Source organism: Alosa sapidissima, chromosome 23 (genome assembly GCF_018492685.1).
Source record: "Alosa sapidissima isolate fAloSap1 chromosome 23, fAloSap1.pri, whole genome shotgun sequence".
Taxonomy (NCBI): domain Eukaryota; kingdom Metazoa; phylum Chordata; class Actinopteri; order Clupeiformes; family Clupeidae; genus Alosa; species Alosa sapidissima.
In genome coordinates this window covers 20,670,840-20,692,983 of record NC_055979.1, presented here as the reverse complement: position 1 = coordinate 20,692,983, position 22,144 = coordinate 20,670,840, and the positions used below count along the sequence as shown (strand labels likewise).

The window sequence follows — 22,144 nt, the reverse complement described above, 5'->3', positions numbered from 1 at the left end:
TCTAACTACATTTTCGAGGCGCGATTGGATACTTCCGCCGAGTCACATCCGGATTTACCCGGACCGGGTCCAGAAAGTTGCATATTCGTTTTCTCCGCGGAGAACCGATAGGGGGTGACGAAGCACCCACCAAACGACCCAGAAAGTGTTGTAGAACCATCAGAACAACTCTTAACCTGCATAATTAAGGTAAATTTTGCTAAAATTGTTGCATAGTGCTTCTTTAAATCAGACCACCCCCACACACCATCTACAACACATCCAACACTGGGTACATTAGTCACCTCTCACCGTTAAACAAAAGACCAACCCAAAGCCCTCACAACAACATGGTGACACAGAGCAAGAACCGAGCAGCCCAGACAGAGTGGAAAAAATGCAACGAGAATAATGGCTTGGGACTTCTGCAAAAGGAAAAGCAGACACCCACTGGAAATGAAATGGAGGATCAGGATGCTATGCGAGGATGCTGATCCCTCCGAATGCCTTTTGCCTAAACACTAGACACGGTGGTGCCGCATCTAGGGGATTGAAGAAGCACGAAAGGCACTGAACGTTAAATAGTGCTTAAGTATGTCCTGACCCAGGAGGACTTATAAACAGAGAGAACAGTAGATCAGAATGACAGGCGCATTGTGGGGTTCCGTGAAATTCCCATTTTCTTCTCAACATCTGCTCAACACATTACAGCTGCCGGGTGGACATGGCGAATGTGCGCACACACACACAAAAAAAAAAAAAAAAAAAAAACTCACAGGGACCCACACCTACCATAACTCTAACATCACACAGACGTATGTACTGTGTGTATGTCAACAGAGTGCTCCCTCTCAAACACATATTCCACTGCACACTTCACGTTTTCTCAGTCTTTCCTAAACAGTCGGCTAGGCCTACATGGAGATAAAAGGGCACACACACATTTACACTGATATTCAGCTTCACAACTATATTTCCGGTCAGAGATAAATTATGGGAGAAAACAGTAAGAAAAGTTCGGCTGAACCTCGTTTGGTCTAATCCAGAACCTCCGAGTCCAACGTGAAGCAGGAACAGACCCGCAGTAGATACAGGACACAGAAAGGTGACTGGCAGGACACAGCACTAAATCAGAGGCAGAGAGCATGATGGGAAAATAGGAGGGTCGAGAGGTCGCTGCCGCCGCCGCCGCCACCTCTGTAGCAAACAACAGCCTGCTCCTCAGTGCATTCAAGAGCAATGTGCCTCAGCCAGGAAAAAGTGAAGTAGTGAGAAGAGTTGAAGAAAAGAGAGGAAGAGAGAGACAGGAGGAGAGAGAGGGGGGGGGGGGGCACTCTGGGTCACTGAGGAATAAAGATTGACCACTCAACGGCCAGACTGAGCGGCCCTCACAAACACATGTCCATGCACGCATTCTCCAACTCACTGTGTCACACAGACACACACACACACACACACATCCAAACACAACAAATACTCTGCAAATACTCTCCCAACGCATTTCCCTCTCCATTCTACCTCCATCTTAAACAGCAGACCCATGAAACGGGTTCCCACGCTCTGCTGGGAATTCTGGGTGAAGACAGACAGTAGTGAGGTCAAGTACACGATGGACTCAGGGAAGAATAACGAGGAGACCACAGTGCAAATGGTGAATAGAAGAAGGAGGGAGGGAAAGAGCCATCAAGAGAAGACAAGAAAGAAGAGAGGAAGAAAGAAGAAAGAAGAGAGGAAGAAAGAAGAGAGGAAGACAGAAGAGAGGAAGAGAGGAAGAGAGAAGAAAGAAGAGAGGAAGAAAGAAGAGAGGAAGAAAGAAGAGAGGAAGACAGAAGAGAGGAAGAGAGAAGAGAGGAAGAAAGAAGAGAGGAAGAGAGAAGAGAGGAGAGAGGAAGAAAGAAGAGAGGAAGACAGAAGAGAGGAAGAGAGAAGAGAGGAGAGAGGAAGAAAGAAGAGAGGAAGACAGAAGAGAGGAAGAAAGAAGAGAGGAAGACAGAAGAGAGGAAGAAAGAAGAGAGGAAGACAGAAGAGAGGAAGAGAGAAGAGAGGAAGAGAGAAGAGAGGAAGACAGAAGAGAGGAAGACAGAAGAGAGGAAGAAAGAAGAGAGGAAGAAATGAAGAGAGATGTGGGGAGGAGAAGAGGTGCTCTCCCACCACAGCCCAGCCCTCGCAGTGGCTGCTTTTACCAGCCTGACCCTTTGGGGTCACAGACGTCCAGCCAAGAGTGTAAACACACACGTGTCTCTGACAACACACCCCACCACACACACACACACCCAGTGTGTTTAGACAGCCAGGCAACACACACACACACACACACACACACACACACACACACACACACACACACACACACACACACACACACACACACACACACACACACACACACACACACACGCTAGGATAACAGACACCAGCCTTCGCCCCCTCTCAGCCTGCCTATGCCTGGAGTGGTTTTCATCACACAGCAGGTCTCAGACGGGAGGAAGTCCTCCATCATGATTGGGCATGGCCATGACGGAGAAGGTGGAAGCGTCAGCCGTGCCATACAGACATGTTGAGTGATGGCAATGCTGGCAGGGCTTCTGGGCCTTGCTTAGAGGGCCATCAGGGCTCAGCGGCTGGTGAGGGATGAGGCCACCTGCTCTATGTCAGATGTCCATCTCTAGTCCACATGGCAGGTGGGGGCATTGTGAAAACCAAATGGCTTGCAACTCTCCTCCGAACAACAAAAAAAAAAACACAAACAAACATGGGGACCAGAGAGAGTCACAGAATATTGAGCATCTCACAGCGGTCACTCTGTAGGTAGTCACTCATTTTGCTGGATTTAGAATGGAATTTTATTTTATTTTATTTTATTTTATTTTCAAACATGGATGTGTCGCTGGTAAAGCCGATGATATATGGGACTGCCTGTATGTTTGACAGCATCACTCTGCATCACTCTGGCCAACTGGACTGAGAACTGTTAAATGACACGTGTTTTTTTTCCATACTATGTTGTCACTCCACACACACAGAGCCACAAACACACACACACACACACACACACACAGCCACACACACACACACACAGCCACAAACACACACACACACACACACACACAGGGGACGGCGGGGTGAGAAGAGACACAGGCCATACAGCCGCAGCAGAGCACAGCCAGTTTATGAGCTGACGTGACCACTCACACATAAACCCACCAGCTCAGCCTGCTGATCTCTCTCTCACACACACACACACACACGCACACACACACGCACACACGCACACACATACACACACAGACACACGGTCCATGTGCCAAATTAATACACATGCATGCATGGTACTATATTCACAAAATACAAACACACACAAACGCACGCACGCACGCACGCACGCACGCACGCACGCACGCACATGCAAGCATGTATCCGCGCCCCACCCGTCAGATGCTATCAGCCTCTGATCCCAGGCAGACGAGTGTGGCTAGAACAGCCTCAGATGGAGGGATGATAAGGGGGAGAAATGAAAGAGTGTCTGATCAAAGCACGCCTGCGGTAGGGCCACATTAGGGACCACATTGGCCGTCACCGCTGGTGGTTGTAGATGTGTGTGTGTGTGTGTGTGTGTGTGTGTGTGTGTGGGGGGGGGGGGGGGGGGGGGGTCGTTTATTGTTCCTGGAGCTATGAAAGGGAAGGGAACAGGAGAAAGTAGCAGGGGGACAAATCATGTTCCCTCCCAGAATGGAAGAGGCGAGTAGGGGGAGCAGCTGCCTACTACCGTGGGCCTCCGAGACCCTTCCAGCAGCACGACCACAGCACTGAGTAGGAGCCAAACAGCTCCTTCCTGAGCTGATTAAGGGCTACAATTTATTCATTTTAGCCTGAACTGGGAAAGCCCTGGTAAGGATTGCCGTGCTGGGTGTCCAATTAAACTCTCTCTCACACACACACACACAAACACACACACACAAACACACACACACACACACAACACACATGTTTCCTGCCTGTTCATGGTCCCAGAGTCTTTAGGCAAGAAAACATGGTGCTGAAGGGTAAGCGTATCTTGAACATGCAAGAGTTGACACACCAAACGCTACGCTCCCTGACAAGAGGACATGGAACACTTCACCTACAAAGCGGACTACAGTTGCTGACTCGCTGGACTGTAGGTGAACCCCAACTGATTGCCCAGACTTGTTCCGCTGGGCCAAGAGATTTGGAACTCACACCCCGTTTCCATGGGGATGGCGCTCTTCGTCCCCCAAAAAGTGCACTCAGAACCCCTGAAAAAGACCAAATTAGGTGATCCCAAGCCTCGGAGTAATCCCCCGGAGAGTTGGGTTACATCTAGGAAAAATGGTAAATGTGTTTTGCAAGACAAGCGAGGAATGCGAGAAATTAAATTTTTTAAAAAAAGGTTGCATTGAGCCACAAGGTTGAGGTGTCGTCTTACATCCAGTGAGACACAACATAGCGTACTCACAATGGCAAAAAAATAACAAAAACACGCTTTGTCCTCCTTGCACGAATCCAGAGTTCAAGAGTTCCAATTCCACGTGCTTCATGGCTATATTTAAAACCAGGAACGGTGCCCAAATACATGTAAATCAAAGAAATGCACTGCTCTGTCCACACCAGGGGCCTTTTTTTACCTTTAAGAATGTCCATCACCTTCAGACTTCATGCTCTTATACTAATGGAGGCTTTTGTACGAATCCATTCCAAAGCCGTCCAGGCATCTTGCACTGTGGCGAGTGTGAGAGTGCATAAAGCTGTTTAGTTAGCGAGCCCATTTGCCACAAGCTCGGAGTTATCCGCTGAAGGGTGTCTGGATCGTTGCCACCGAGACTGGAAGTCATCCACCGTCAGTCTGATCCCTCGACTATGGAGAAGAGGAGCGGCATGGCACTCAAGGCCGACGCCTACTGGTGACACGTGACACGCATCAAAAGATCCATATAAATTCATTTTAATGGAGCGCTGACCCGGTCCATCAAGCCCTTTCAAACGTGGTTTTCATTGAAACGTTTCATGCTGTTAAACAGACATCATAGTGATTTGTACAAATTATTCCATACTGTTTTTCCATAAATACTGTACATAAACAACCAGCTCCTGGTGCTGAACTGCAGACATTTGAATGTGACTTCCCACAAAACTATGACTCACTGAGTGTAAAAGCTGTGAGGTAGATCTGTTTGCCATTTTATCTTGGTGACTGGCATTTCTTTCAGCCACAACTATTTGGACCGGTCACATACACAGACACACACACACACAAATAAATCAAAACACACACACACACACACACACACACAGGCTCCTCTCAGCGGTCCTGTCACCGTGTTGACAGATATATTGATCATGTCGCCTCAGAATCCACAGGGCTCCACAGGGCTCCCAATGGTCATGGATTTCATGGCCCATCTGTTCTAGGAGACGGGGCCTGCTACAACAGGTGGCAAACCTGCGGTAGTGACCTGAGCTAGAGTGCCAAAGTGGACCGGCAGCTCAAACCGGACACGTGCACCGCAACTCCAGCACTGACCTCATAACGCATCAAACTTCAGAGGTGTGCTGGGCGGCAAAGCCCGCAGAGGTTGATCAATGGCCTTCAGGGCCACGACCCTTGGTCGACTGTACTGGTCAACCAAAACACACCAAGCTGTGCTGTTTGTCTGCAGTCTGTGAGGGGGAGGAGGGCTCAACATGTGGCCCTGTAGTGGTTACCCGTGGAGCCAGGACTGGTAAGTGGAGCCAGAGGACACACATGGGAATCTGTGGTATGCCGTCTTTACAATAGCATTCCAGAAGATGCAAGCGGAGTGGAGTGGAGCGGGCCAGGCAGAATCCCTCCAGTGCCATCACACTGCTATGGAAACTGCAGTTTCAGGGTTTCACCATAACAAACTGCAGGCAAAGCGTGCTTTGAACTACTGCCTGGATAAAGAGTGTGTTTGCGTGTGTGTGTTTGAGTGAGTCTGTGAGTCTCTGAGTGAGAGACAAAAAGACCAGGATTCTGTTTCTCATTCAGTAATTATGAAGTGTACTGCTAGTTTTTTCCTACCATTTAAGTACGCATGAAGCACTGCATATAAAAGCAGCTTCCTCCAAAGGCCTAGCGCACCAGGGTGGCCAACAGCTCCACTACAGCCCCTACTCCCCTCTTTTGAGCGCCAGCCGTTGCTCTAAACCCCCTGGCGATCAGAAGAAGAGCCTGCTAGGTAGGGTCAGCCCACGGCTCTGTCCTCAACAACCAAAGGAACCGACAGCTGTGTGGACCGACATGACAGCCAGGAAGAAAAGACAATTATTCACAACAGAGATTTAAGGTTAAGCAAGAAAGAAAGCAAGTGTGAAAGCAAGGAAGAAAGCAGGAAAGAAACAGAGCAGGAAAGAAAGAGCGAAAGCAAAGCAAGAAGTTTGGGTTGAGGCAAAACTGTTGCAGAGAGCCGAGAGCCATGCTGGGCCAGACACTGTGATCTGACCCTGAGGCCAGCGGCCACACACACACACACACACACACACACACACACACACACACACACACACACACACACACACACACACACTCTCTTTCTCTCATACACAGACACACTTACTCTCTCTTTTCCTCTGTCACACACACACACACACACACACACACACACTTTCCCTCATACACAGACACACTTACTCTCTTTTCCTCTGTCTCACACACACACACACACATGAAAAGTATCACTCATACGCATACCTACTGTCTGACACACCACACACATGAATGCCTTCACACAATCAGAAACACCATAAACGCAGCTATGCTTCCATTAACACACAGACACACATACCATTCTTGGGGAAACAACAACCGTTACCTGCCTGATTTTAAATGGTGTGTGTGCGTGCTTAAAAGTATGTGCAGTATACGTGTGTGTGTATGTGTGTGTGTGCATGTGTAGCAGCATGTGTGTGTCAGAGTATATGTTTTTGTATAGTGTGTGAGTGTACATGAAAGAGAGCATGAATGTGTGTGTGTGTGTATGTGTGTGTGTGTGTGGAGGCCAGTGTGGGGTTCAGTCTGCAGGCCCGTGTCCTCATGACTCCCTGGGGTCCTGCTTCACACACACGCACGCACACACACACACACACACACACACACACCCCTCCATCAGCTATCAGAGGAGCGCTCAGCCCGGCTGAGCTCAGCTCATACATTTTCATTTGGCTGTCATCTTAATCCACAGCGACTGCTGCATTACCACGCCTCTTATCTCTGCTCCCCTGCTCCCCTGCTCCCCACCTCTACACACACACACACACACACACACACGAAGCCCTCAGTGACAGTGACAAATAGACAAACACATGCACTCACAGTGACACACATGGACAAAACAGAATATTGTGGTCACACCAACACAGACACACACTCACACTCACAATTGTGAATACACATACATACCCAAGCTCAATCATGGAGGCACACACACAGGCTCTAAACAGACACACAACTATGTCACACACACCTACTGGTATGCCTGTGGAAAGCCTTGGGGGAGTAGCTAGAGCTGTTGAGCTGGAGCAGGAGCAGGAGTGTGTGTGTGTGTGTGTGTGTGTGGGCACATTAGTGGATAAGAGTGAGTTCACTTGTGTCACCTTCATGAGCCTTCAAAACACCCCAACAAACAATGGGCTCGCAAAACCGACCCCACCACACACACACACACACACACACACACATACACAGAGCAGCGGACTCTGGCCAACACCCAGCGCCACTAACGTGCCATGGGAACATTTCCAGATTGTGGCAAAAAAAAGCCGCCGCACATCTGCACAGCGCTGCTGGGCTCAGCAAACACGCAATCGTGCCGAACCGTCGCCCTGCTGTGTGTGTGTGCGAGGGTGTGTGTGTGCGTGGTGGGGTTGGTTTTGCTAACTGGGGGGGGAGTGTTTCCAGTTGGACCAGACAGGGTCCAGTTTCCAGCACCAAGCCCTGTCATAAGCTGTTATAGTCACTATGAGCTCCAGCAACAGAACAGGAGGCAAGAGGATGCATGCGCGCGCGCACGCACACACACACACGCACACACGCACGCACGCACGCACACACGCACACACGCCTTGAGCAAGGAAATGTCTTCATAAACCATCAAGAAAAAGACTGCTGTAAAACAACAGAAAGCTCTTGTTAACACTCCTGGCAAACAACTGCCATCAATCACTCCTGAGCCTGCCAGAGTGATGAGTTATCTCCCCTTATGCTACCCATGCATCAGAAGTCTTTCACAAGATTTGGGAAAGATTCTTGAACGATTGGAGTCTTTTAACTAATGCCACCCATACAAGCTTTACTCAAAAGACTACAATCTAGATAGATAGATAGATAAATACTTTATTTATCCCGAGGGAAAAAAAATTAGAATTTTAGATCTTTTAAGAATCTTTCCCAAATCTTGTCAAAGTCTTCTGGTGTAAGGATGGCTGAAGGAGTAACACCAAAAACATTGACTACAAAAAACTACAACACATGAAAGGAAACAATCTCTAGTGAGTGAGTGGATGAGGACTAGGTTGCCAGTGTACTCCATTAACTGTGGGCGAATGGTACTCCCTACTGGTGGCTAGGAGGAAGATAGGCTGAACTCATCTCCAGCAGCAACAATGCATGATGACGCATCTCTGAGTCATATTCTTAAGACTGAGCAGCGACTAAAATGTCCCTGTTGATGAAGCCTACTCACATCCTTCGAGCAGACATATCTGATGTACTTTCACTCATGTGACCAAAGCTGAGGGACCATGAGCTGACTCATGATTGGTCCAGTCATAGGCCAGAGCTCTTATGTGGTCTGTGACGGCTTAGGTCTAAATTTATGTTTGGGATGACTAGCCTGTGGAAACGTGATTAGACGTGATTATTTCTTTTTTTTTTTTTGCTTCATCCTTAGGATTGCCAAAAATGAGTTTCATTTCATGAAACACATGTTATGTTTATTATAACTTAAAGGGTTTGGTTCCAAAATGCTGTATTTTTTTTTCCAAGTAATTTCTTCCGCCATTTATTTACCCCAGACCTGTGATGTGACATTGTGTGGCCCTCATTGACCATAACTGGACGAAACTTCTTCATGGCCGTGTTCAAGTCAAGTGAAGAGTGGTCTTTGGTAGTCTGTGGAAGAGTGATATGGTTTGAACAGGTTGGCGAGGACTCACCCGTCGTTGGAGCAGGTGAGGAACTCCTCTTTGATCTTGGGGTGCCAGCAGCCACTATTCAGCATGGCCGTGTGCCCCTAAATGAAACAAGACAAGCTCCAGTTAGTCTGAGGCATTTCCTCCTCCTACCTCAGTGGCCTCGACCGCACCACACATCAAAAGCTAACATACTGTGTTTAAGCAGAACAAATGTGTGTGTTTCTAAAACTGTTATGCATCCCCCCCTAGGGTAAAGATTTGACCTCCAGGTCATAAAATAAAGCAGAACTCCAAGAACACACGAGGCACACTGCTAACCTGCACCTCATCACCACGGTCATCCATTTGTTTCAAGAACGAGGTCCAAGCACCAGTCGGGAGTCTGGAGGTCTTAATGAAATATTTACATATTTTCATGAAAGCAAAAAAAATACTTTAAAATGAACCACGAACAGCAAAAGGCTGGGCCTTCTGAGAGGCCAGTGGCTTGAGTCTACTGTTTTATGTCATGGGAAAGAGCACAGGGAGAAGGCCTCTCCCGAGCAGAGAGCAGCCAAGAGCTAAAGTACTCCAAGCTGTGGGATCATGGCGCCGTGACCCCAACCAGAGCTCCTTCAACAACACACATCCAAAAACAATTCCAAAACAAAAAAAACTAAAACCATAACAAATAACCTCAGAGAAGACGTGCTTACAAGAGGGGATTGCCACAAGAGAGGGAAGCAGTAGCCTCTAAAATAAATAAATAAATAAATGAAAAAGCGAAAAATATATATGCAGGTAAGTTTACGATAACATGTTTCAATATTACACTCATGCACATTCATCTATTGGGTGAACGAATGTGTGTGCGTACACTTGGGCTTTTGTGTCTGTGTCGAACGATGAGGCCAGATGACAGGTAAACACACAAGCTATTGCGCTCACTTGTTGTTGCCACGGTTACGGGGGGAACGGCGAGTGAGGGAGCTGGATGGGTGGCTGGGACGGCTGATTTGTCCCAAGTGGCTAAAAACAACCCCGGGAAAATAAATGGAGTGATGATGGACCTTTAATAGGCCACTGGGAGCCACCGTGGCAATGCACATCTGACTTACAGCCCCCCGACAACACAGGACAGCAAATTGGCAATAACTAAGGAGAACCAGACGGCAGAGCACACACAAACACACACACAAAAACACACACACACACACACACACACACACACACACACACACACACACAAATATAAACACTCCAAAGGCCACATAAGGGATTGCCAATTATAAACACAAGTGAAAGGAGGTTCTAGGAAACCCCAGAGTTTGATGCACCCATTTGTGTGTGTGTGTGTGTGTGTACAGATGAAGGATAGCATGAGGACACAGCACATTAGAATGACTTTAGTGCTCCGCTGCACCTTGCAGTAAATTAGAGGAGCACCAGGGCAGCAGAGCACATCCAGGGGAGGGGGGAGGAGGTGGGCTAGGCTAGGGCAGAGCACATCCAGGGGAACAGGAGGAGGTGGAGGAGGTGGGCTAGGCTAGGGCAGAGCACATCCAGGGGAACGGGAGGAGGTGGAGGAGGTGGGCTAGGCTAGGGCAGAGCACATCCAGGGGAACGGGAGGAGGTGGAGGAGGTGGGCTAGGCTAGGGCAGAGCACATCCAGGGGAACGGGAGGAGGTGGAGGAGGTGGGCTAGGCTAGGGCAGAGCACATCCAGGGGAACGGGAGGAGGTGGAGGAGGTGGGCTAGGCTAGGGCAGAGCACATCCAGGGGAACGGGAGGAGGTGGAGGAGGTGGGCTAGGCTAGGGCAGAGCACATCCAGGGGAACGGGAGGAGGTGGAGGAGGTGGAGGGGTGGGCTAGGCTGGGGCAGAGCACATTCAGGAGATGGTGGGGGGGGGGCTGCTAAAGGGATCCCCTGGCCCCACACTAAACTCTGAGCAATGCAGAGATGCACACACATGTGCTCGAGCACACACACACACACACACACACTTCCCCCATTAGGGCAGGGTTTACTAAACACTTCATTACCCCTCAGTCATCAGCTCCAAATGCGAAACACACACACATACACAAACAAAAAAACACACACAAACACACACACCTGCTCTAATTACTGTTGCCCATGTTGCCTGTTACCAGTGCCTGGGTTATGTGTGCATTGACCACCCTGTTTTTCCAATGCCACTTGGCTTTCGCTGTTGCCCACGATCACTGGTGCCAGTTTACTTGCTGGACACCATATCCATATGACCACTGCATAATATCATTTCCATTTTCCACTGATAGCCTAGCGCTAGCCTGCCTCAGCTTCACATAATGGTTACGCAATAAGTCCACCTGAACGTCTCAGACTATTCTATGCTCTACTTGGGAAGTACATGAGTGTGCCTGGTCTCTGCACATTACCAGTGCTCCCTGCTGAGGCAGTGGGGCCCACGAAGCAGTTTAATAGAGTACCGAAGTGTGACGTTCCATTTCCATGATGGCAGAGTCACTGGATCTAAACAAACTTTCGAAGTGGCTTAAATAGCATTAAATGTAGACGTGTGGCATCATTTCTAGCTAGTAAATTGTTTTAAATGTAGGCTATAGTGAAAAAATATATATAAAATATACATCATGGCTTTGGTACTCTATGCCCATATTGGTAGTGCCGATGTGCACTAGTGGTCCTATTTCACCACTGACCCAGTCTCAAGGTGACCACATTAACTGGTGTTGAACTAAAAAGGGACGGAGATCAAAGCCAACAAGATGAGGGAGAGAAGGGTTCCTTCGCTCGGACAGTCTGTAAGCTGCCCTGATGAAAGCCATGTTGGCCAAAATATGCTGGAAAGATTTTTATCTGTTCCATTATGAACTAGCCTGCTAATAAATCTTCTATTTTTATATCAAGAATGCCTTGGTTCAATCTTTTTTTGTATCACTTTTTTATCACGAGTCTGTACTGCTTGCCTCTTCTGTTCCCTTCCAGTCAGTAAAAGACCGTTCACACACACAGAATGATATCGGCAAAAAATATAACTCAAGCTTATATGTTCACACATAAACTATAACGATAACAACAAACGTTAGCGTTGGCAGATCACTTTTCCGAGCGATTTTGAGAACGATAAAAAGTTGACAGCCAATCAGAATCCATCACATTTCAGACGTCACATTCATTAACATGAGGCGAGACCTTCCTTATCGTTGGTCGTTATGGACGCTCATATGATTATCGTTATGTTTAGTTATCGCTCCTGGTGTGAACTGTCCTTATGTCTGCAACTGTGTGCTGTGTCCACAGTCCGCAGCTTACCTTGGTGTTGGCCATGTCCACGATGTACTGGTCCCCCTTCACACACTCCATCACCTGGAAGCCGTCGCGGTCCAGGACCTTGGCCTGGGCGTTCCCAGCCACCACCAGGATCGCGTCGCCCGTCACGCTGTACTGCAGGGACTTGATCTGGTGGCTGTCGGAGAAAAGAGACAGAATGGTCAAGTGTCAGCACAAGGGTCAGACAGGACCCCAGTGGCCATCTCTCAGGCTAAAACCCACCGTGCCAGAGACGGGAATATGCAGAGGCTGCAAGGTAGGGCATGTGTCACTTAACAAGCCAAGTCACAGAGTGGTAGCATTGGATCCATACACGTATGAGGGGAATCTGTGGCCCCCTCATGCCCCCCCGAGAACCCAGGTTCAAATCAGAGCCGTGGTTATTTCCTGATCCCCTACTCCCATTCGCTTCCTGTCACTCTTCGATGTCCTATTTGGAGGCATAAAGCCTAAAAGTTTACTTGGGGAAAAAATGCATGCTCTACACCAGTGATTGACATGCTCCCTATCAATGATGACAATGAGTTATGTCAACAGTGCAGGAATATGCCAGGTCGTTTCCACCGGTGCACCAGCCCAGTCCAGAAACGCCCCCGTGACCCGAGCCCTCAGGTCACTGGATCACCTGGAACACTGCACCCCTGACCCCGCCTCACAGAGTGTTCTAGTGTAGCCCAGGGGCCCTTCCTCTCAGATGGAGAGCGCAAGGGACTGCACCTCTTATCCGCTACTAGTCAAAACCATCTGTCTGGGATTGTGCAAGAACCGACCTCCAAAGACAATCCTGTGCATCGTTGCATGAGGGCTTTTTTTTTTTTTTTTTTAAACAGGTGAAAACAAGAAGATAGAAAGAAAACCCACAAAGTTGTTGTCATGGTATCCAAAAAAATAAAAAATAAAAAACACAACAACAAAACAGGAAGCCACTGAGCCTTTCAACCTGACACACATACTAGTACAGACAGAGGACATGGATGACACCCTAAGGAGGAAGTCTCTGCGATCTCCGTCAGGAAGAACAAACTCACAGAGAACAAATCAGAATAGTAACGTTTGAGGAGGAGAGAGAGAGAGAGAGACCACTGAGAGGAAGAAAGTGGCCCAGCTCACTGATGGAGAGAGATTAATGCCCTCCACAGAGCTCCTAAGAGGAGGAAGAAGAGAGAGAGAGAGAGAGAGAGAGAGAGAGAGAGAGAGAGAAAGAGAGAGAAAAAGACAGACATAGAAGGAGAAGCAACATCCAATCCAATGTCATTCTCACATTTTACAGGACAAGTTGTAACTTTATAGCATGTTTTTGGCAGCAGAGCAAATAGAGAGAGAGAAAAAGAAAGAAAGAAAGAAAGAAAGAAAGAAAGAAAGAAAGAGAGAGAGAGAGAGGAGTACTGTGAGTATCTCGTTGCGGATGCAGGAGCAAAGATGAACGTCTGGCAGACAGACACTTGTGTAGAGCGAGGCGTAGAATTGAGTGCCTCAGTGTCCAGCTGGACCGTTCTGGAGTTGGGGACACTGACCAAGACAACTAAAAAAAACACCCACGCACGCACTCAGGGTTTCCGTTGTCCGGTAATTACCGGACATTGGCCGGGGGAAAAAAATGAAATGTCCGACCAAATTAAATATCTCCGGTCAAATTGTCCGATTGAAATTGGCTAATAATCCCGTCCCCTAATCCAATCTGAATTTGAGAATAAGCCTTAATATGTAAGCCTATATTATACGTCCTCTGTCTATGGTTTTAAATGAACAGGCTCTACCATTTGAAAATTAAGCTATTAAAACACGCATAGCCTATGCTGCATTCCAAATAGGAAGCGCACGCTTAAAACGTCCATGTGAAACAATGAACAAATGAGTGAGGCGGTTCAAACACAGGCCCAGGCAGACTAGCCTTAAAAGTTTTTTCAGAAGCCAGACGCGATGGATGATGATAAATTGGTAACGTCTGAAGCCTCAGATGTCCGGTCAACTCCACCACGACCAGATAAAAAGCAGAAGTGTCGGGCGTATCTTTCGGAATCAGTGACATTGGAAGTGGGGTTGCGGGGGGTGCGGCCACTCCAAGACACTATCATGTGTAGCCTACACTGGACATGCAAAGTGTTCTTTACCCAAAGCATACAGTAGGCCTGCGCGTTCTGTCTATGATCTGCAGGGCCTCCTCGACGAGGAGATTGCTGGTCCGCGGATAATTCCTGGCACAATTAAACTGTATCATTGAACCGCGGCCGAACGAAAAAGAAACTAAAAACATTTCCCAGAATTGGAGACATTTCTTAATTTATTGTTATCAAATAAAGAGGCATAGTATTAGGGGGTAGTGGTGTGAGCGATCATTCTTGTGTGTGTGCATCTGTGTAAGTTAAACAGTCACCACTGGAGATAACGTGGGTAGCAGCAACAAACAACGTAGCCTTTTTAAAACAACGAACGAAGCGGACTCTTGTCCATGAAAAGATACTGGCTAGATCTTGTTAGGCAGCATGTTTAAGTTAGGCTAATGAACATGTTGCATTCTATACAGCCTGATTATGTAATTTTTTAAGCTACATAGCCTGTCAACAGTTTTTTCTCAATTTGACTAATTAAGAAGCGATAATAGGATATTTGACCGGCATATCATCAAAATGTCCGGAAAACGACGGCACCATTTTTTTCTAGCGGAAACTCTGCCACGCACACACGCAGGCACGAAGAGGTCCACCACATGTCGCCACCACAAGCCTCTACCCACACCTTGTTGTCACCATGCACAGCAGCGCTGTAGCTGGATGGGGGGGGGGGGGGGGGGGCAGGGTTGGCGGCCGTGCCAATGAGGTGGAGATAATCACTGTCCCAGGAAGAGGATCAAGCCCCATTGGCTTCCAGTCCCACGAGACACTACACACTAGGACTACTTCCGCATGTGGCAACAGTGTGTCAAACACACGCGCGCAGGTCTACACGTGCACGAACACACACAAACACACACAGAGACAAACACAAACATATATACACATGTGTACACACTCTTGTACAGACAAACACGGGCAACCGGACCATGCATCTGGGTCCATTTAGCCTACTGGGCTGATTGGACATGAGAGGGGGAGTGGGGGACCATTCCTGAGAGATGAAACCACCGCAGCGTAAACATCAAACCCAGAAGCATAGAGCGGCATAGAGCGGACAGAGATGGGAGAGGAGAGCAGGAGAAGGAGAGAGGGAATGAGAAGAGAGGACAACAGAGGAGAGGAGGAGAAGAAGAGAGGAAAGGAGAAAAGAGGACAACAGGGTTGAGGAGGAGAAGGAGAGAGGGAAGGAGAAGAGAGGAGAGGAGGAGAAGGAGAGGGGGAAGGAGAAGAGAGGACAACAGAGGAGAGGAGAGGAAGAGAAGGAGAGAGACAGAGACACAGGGTCAGAGAGATGGGATGGCCAGAGGAGAGGAGAGGTAGAGAGAAAGAGAGAAGAGGAAGAGAAGGACAGTGGGAGAAGAAGTGGTGGTTTGCTGGATTCATGACAATGACCCAGAAAGAAGAAAAGGGGTAAGGAGATGAGACAGGAAAGCACAGGACAGGATGAGTAAAGAATGACAGAGAAAGAGAGAAAGAGAGAAAGAGAGAAAGGGAGAAAGAGGAGTAGGAGGAGTGGAAGGCCCCTGGACTCACCATTCACAGGGCTGCAGGGATCTGAAAGCCTGCAGGGCAGAGTCCATCCCCGCAAAGTCCCAGAACTTTACATCGTAGTCGTAACCCCCGGTAACCAGACGGGCTCCTGAGGGATCCAGGCCGAGTGCAGACACCTGCAGGGGGAGAAGACAGCTCAGTCACAGAGTCTCACACACACACACGCACACACACACACACACACGCACCAGGAGGAAAATAGTAGACCACACACATATAGACACCTGCAGAACCAGGCCACTGTCACAGAAGAATGGAAGGAACATGCACACACACACACACACACATGCAAAAAATGGCATCTCAGCTAGGACAAGTCAGGCACAGAGACAAGAACAGCGGGTGCTAGACCACACACACGCAGACAACACACATGCACAACTGCAGACTCCTACTAGGAGCAACCTGCATTCAACAGCCACTTCATACACTCACACACTCTCCCCCACCCCCTATCCCCACTCTCTCCTGGACTCTTACTTCATGAGTAGGGGTTCACTGAGAAAAATGTTCATTAACGAGCCAATTACTGGACTTTGGTTAGCACGGCTTAATATAGCGCTGCTCATATACGGTAAAGCTGACCACTCGCGCCACACTCTTGCACAAGCCCTGAGCGTGTGTGTGTGTGTGTGTGGCGCACGGACATAAATAACAGCTGAGGCGGAATGCTCTAGAACGTTCCCCCAATGACATAATCGGAGACGTATTCCAGGGGAACGTTAATTGATGAGTGCTCGGCGGACGAAAGGAGAGGTTAAAAAAGAGGAGAGGAGAGAGGGAAAGAGAGGGGAGGAGAGAGGGAAAGAGAAGCGAGGAGGAAAGCATACTGAGGGGAGCACTCACCGTCTTAGAGCCGTGCTGGAGGGTGATCTCATGCGTGTCTGGAATCTTCTTCACTGGGTTCTGGAAGTGAGAGATGGAAAAACAGAGAGAGAGAGAAAGCAAGAAAGAGAACATTAATAACAGCGCAGGAGGGGCAGGTCTGAAACATGCTCTCTGTTAACATAACAGCATCTCCGGAGACGAAACAGGACTCGCGCAGATGCAATGCTTGGCTGGTACAAATCAGATCTCACACACTCGCTCACACACACACACACACACACACACACACACAGGTCTGACAGTAATGTTTCCTAGTGGTTCCCACAGGTCAGTAAACGGGAAGAACTTCACACTGAAAACTGGAGGGGGTGGGGGGAAAGGTTGAGGTTGAGGAGTGGGCCACTGACGCCCCCCCCCCACCCACCCACCAACCACACTAATGCTCCAGGAGAGAGAACCCTTTCACGTCAGGACTCCCGGAGGTCTTAGGGAGGTGCACTGCACCTGTAAGGGCTGCGTCTGAGAAGGCCTGCTGGGTCCCTCCTGAGCGCCGGTGACCCTGCGGGCGGCCAATACAACCGGAGGGGGAGGAAACGAGGGGGTGTCAGGAGACCTCCGGCCCGTAGGTGCTGGACTTGTCATTTATCATGGCGCCACTTGACAAGGTGCACAGGGGAAGAGATGAAGGTCTCGCACACCCGCCACCCCCTCCCAACCCATAGGCGCGGAGACGGAAATAAAATGTCATGGCCCACCACAGGGCGGCTTTGCTCTCTCACACACACACACACACACACACACACACACACACACAGGAGCTTCAGCACGTGTAAGAGTGTGGCCTAAGTGCCTGCTGATTTCGGGTGATCTGTCTTTCATCAAACTTGACGTCTAGTCTGGGCTTTTCGTCAACACCACGTGTATATGTGTATATGTGTATGTGTGTGTGTGCGTCTGGCTCAGACGCAGTGACATCACGAGGGCGGACTTGTCCTAGAAGGCCATCCATCAGCAGAGTGGAGTGTGAGCAGCCCTCGGGGAGGGCAAAGCACCTGCACTCCGTCACATTGAGCCAAACCAACGCTGGGAGGACGTTTACAACACCTCTGTTCCCAACACACACACACACACACACACACACACACACACAAAGAACGCAAAACATAACATTTCTCTGTGAGGCCAGAGCACTGAGTTCACAGTTTGCTCCAAAGTAGTTTTGTAGAAAAGTAGTTTTGTAAGAGTTTTTCTTTTAATACTCTGAACCAAATCCCTGTGCTGCACAGTCATGGGGCATTTACATTTAACAACTACTGTTACAGACAGACAGACAGACAGACACACACACACACACACACACCTGTACTTAAAGACAGCCAGGGGAATATCCCCTTTAACGCTGCTTTTAGTACACTTTGCAAGAATGATAAAAACAAATCACCTTGTGGCTTTGGTTTGTTTGCTTGTTTGTTTGTTTGTTCAGATCATCTCAAGAGTCCATTAACACCTATAATAGACCACTAACGCTCCTCCGTCTGGCTCTGTCCACTGAGGAGCACTCCACTCACAGAGATATACAACACATATGGTGACAAGCCAGCACTGAGGTGATGACACAGGCAAGCAATCATAATGGACTGAAGGGAAGCCTCTGTTTTCTGAGTTTATTTTTAGTACTAAAACAGCATGTTATTTGTCCAGTTGACGTTATAGTGCTACATGAACTTACCGAAAAACAATTTAAATAGCATGCCTTATAATTATATACTGTCTCATCAACATCATTATAATATAATGTCATGCTCTGTGACCAAATGTCCCCATCTGATTTAATGTGGTATAGTTTTCTTCCATGGATGATTAGCCTTACAACCTCCCTACTGTCCAGTCAGTTTTCAGACATTTCAATTTAGCAGTGGTCAAGTCTGAATGACAGCATGTGGAGAACCTCCATGAATCACTGCATGACAAATGTCTGTTGGGGTCATTTCACATACACAACAGATGATGGTGGGAGTCATTGAGGGAGCACATGATAAATGTTGCAACACTGTTGCCCCCTAGTGCTAGAAATATGAAGTCTCCTTCAAACTGTACAAACAAGCTATTAAGACAAACCAGTTCATTATTAAGCAAACCAGCTTTCAAGCTAGCCAATTATTTCATCAATAATAAAAGTATACATCAAAAGTATTACACTTTCATGAATATGGTTGTCTGCATTATAGACAATGCTGTCCCAGAATTCTGTCATTACTGAACACGGCACACAATTGAACCTTTTAGTCAGACTTCCCGCTAAAATACGCCAGCTATTTGTGTCTACCAGAAACCCACTAACCTGTCACTGTTTTACAGTGTGCAAAAGAAAGTGCCATCACCCACGGTAAGATGTACTCTCAGCTATAATCCATCCATTATTCACAGATCATTGAGGCACTCTCCATCTGGAGGGATTCCTAATGAACACAGCCGTATCATACTGTAAGTTCTCCTATGGAGGCCAAAACAAAGCCAGGGTAAACACAGTGCTTACGTCATCATCTTCCTCTTGAGTGTCCCCATCATCATCATCATCATCATCATCATCATCCTCATCCTCAGCCCTGCTGCCTCCGTAGCCTGGAGGAAGCGGAGGCCCCACCAGTCCCTCTTCCTCCTCCGCCGCCGCAGCTGCCCCGAATCGTTTGAATCCCGGGGGCGGTGGGGGCCCAATGCCCTCTCCATCTGAATCAGAGTCTGAGCCACTGCTGCCGCTGCTGCCGCTGCTGCTCTCCTGTTTCCTGCGTGCACACACAGACACGGAAGTAAGCCTTTGGCAATGTCAATTCCGTATTACAAGAACTTAGAGGCAGAAGTACTGTAAAATAAACTCTGGTGTCCTGGCATAAACCGTAGACCATAAAGAATACCTTGATACAGAGGGTTTCTTGGATGCATCAGATGACCTGGCTGTTTGAGAGCTACCAGCCTGCTCTTTCTGAAGGTCTTCAAGTTGTCGATCCTCTGTACAAGATGGAAATCATCACTGTACAGTTGATAACCACTGCTGTGAGAAGCAGTGACAAGGTATGAAAGGTAGAATTGCTCAGAAGTCTAACAATTATATCCCCGTTTACCTAAGACTCGTTGGCTTCTCTCAATGGCTGTTCTTCGAGTTTGTTCAAAAATAGCTTGGAAATCAAAGGTCCGGGCTTTCTTTCCTGATGAGAAGTAATGTGATGTTAACTTTATACTGACATGCACAAATGGTCCAATGAACTGGACCAACAACCTCTCTTTAGGTAACCTAATGTCATGTTTACTCACCAAAGCCAGAGAACCCCATGACAGAAGAAATGTCTCCATCATCGTTACTGTTTTCTACAACAATTGGGAAAATAAATGACTGAGAATGGTCATTAAGCAAGGCAAGTCAAACGATAAGTCTTACAAAGTAAACACGAAGAGCGTGATTGTCTCAGTTTCCGGAGTGTAAACCAAAGATTATTATTATTATTATTATTATTATTATTACATTACATTTAGCAGACACTTCTTGACCAAAGTGACTTACATATGTCAACTATATTACAAGGGATCACATTGTCCCCAGAGCAACTTCGGGTTAAGTGCCTTGCTCATATCAAGGACACAACGGTGGAAGCCGGGAATTGAACCGACAACTTTCAGGCTACTGCACGCTAGCCCAGCTCCTTAACCACTATGGAATGGAATGGAATGGAATGGAAATCTATTTATTTGAATCAGGGACAATGCACAAAATAACATTTATCCTGGGATCCAGGAAAATATGTCTTGGGCCAGGTTGTAGCAGCAATTGCTAATTTGCACCTGTAGTCCCTGGGCAAGTATAAAAACATAAAATAAAATAACAGTAACATAAATAAATTCCATATGACTAAAGATGATGTGATGGCCATAGTATTTAACAAACAAGCAGTCTTAGAATAGAAACAGGGACGCCAGCAGCCCACTTACACTCTCTTACCCCCCTCCCCAGCATACACATATAACTAACACTAAACACTACACTACCACCGCCCCCAAGAAAGATCCCAGAGCATTAATGTTACTAAAATCTAGCGATAACATTATCATACACATGAAACATGTTAGCTATGAGTGTCAATTTAGGTTGGCTGACGACATGGAATTAGCAAAAGGTAAACCCTGTAATGTTACATAATAAAAACGAACGACAGCATATCATGATAGTACCTGCGCATTTGTTACAGAACTTTACATGAAATATTTGTATAATCAGACACCTTGGTGTTTTTTTACGGGATGAGTTATCTTGGAACTGGTGAAGGCTAGCCAGCATTAAATGCTGTAAGTTTGCCCAGCGTTTACAAACGCAACGTTCAGTCCTCTGTCTCATTATACAACATCCTCTTATCATGTGTAAGCTATATCTAGAGCTCGTGCATATGAACTTTTAAAAAGCAACATATACAGGAGTTACCCAAAGTTAATATTACCTTCTTTCTGCTCCATGGTTTAATTTAACCCCGCAAGCTGCGTGACCCGGAAACAAAACTTTAACATTATGAAGCAAAGAGGAAATGTGTTTCGCACTGCGGTCAGAGAACAACTCTGCTGCCATCTAGCTGTTGGTGACAATCAGACCACGTGAGCAGCACATAGCCTACAGATCGATGTGGTTCATCTGGAGTCATAGCCCCGCCCCCCCCCCCCCCCCCCACACACACACACACACACACACACACACACACACACACACACAAACACACATACATGCTAGAGATGGGCCTTAAAGGGACACTATGCAAGATTTTCACCTTTATGAAGCCAATTTGATGGTAAACGAACTTGTAATAGGCGATTCGTTCACCTAGCATAGATTTAGCGAGTCCCTACCTATTTTTTACAGTCTATGGTCCCTACCGAGAAAACCAGCCATGCAACATCCAAGAGCGGCGCCCTGCCAAACCTCGCGAGAATCGTGAAACAAACATTACCTTGTCAGTATATAAAGTTCTTTGGAGATAGTTTTTGCCTGTTCTTAATCCTTCACCTCCACAACAAAAGTATTTGCGTTGTGTACAGGGGGGGATAAGTTGGAGAAGTTTGCTATTTACAATAGCAGAGTAACATAAATACATCCCGACTCTAGAGGGAGCTCTACACTCGCCAAAAATAACTAAACCTGCAAACAAACATGGGAA

General features: G+C 47.5%; 1 protein-coding gene across 1 annotated transcript in view; it reads right to left on the bottom strand.

Moving 5' to 3' along the window:
* Positions 1-21,511, bottom strand: part of LOC121698753 (WD repeat-containing protein 70) — a 58,991-nt gene extending 37,480 nt beyond the window's left edge. The window contains exons 1-9 of the mRNA XM_042081099.1: positions 21,437-21,511; positions 20,262-20,315; positions 20,072-20,155; positions 19,865-19,958; positions 19,489-19,735; positions 16,971-17,030; positions 16,107-16,240; positions 12,442-12,595; positions 9,169-9,245 (exon numbers count right to left, since the gene is read on the bottom strand). Coding sequence (XP_041937033.1) covers positions 9,169-9,245; positions 12,442-12,595; positions 16,107-16,240; positions 16,971-17,030; positions 19,489-19,735; positions 19,865-19,958; positions 20,072-20,155; positions 20,262-20,315; positions 21,437-21,452 — 920 coding nt within the window. The 5' untranslated portion in view covers positions 21,453-21,511. The remainder of the gene's footprint in view (positions 1-9,168; positions 9,246-12,441; positions 12,596-16,106; positions 16,241-16,970; positions 17,031-19,488; positions 19,736-19,864; positions 19,959-20,071; positions 20,156-20,261; positions 20,316-21,436) is intronic.
* Between the last annotated feature and the right edge of the window lie 633 nt (positions 21,512-22,144).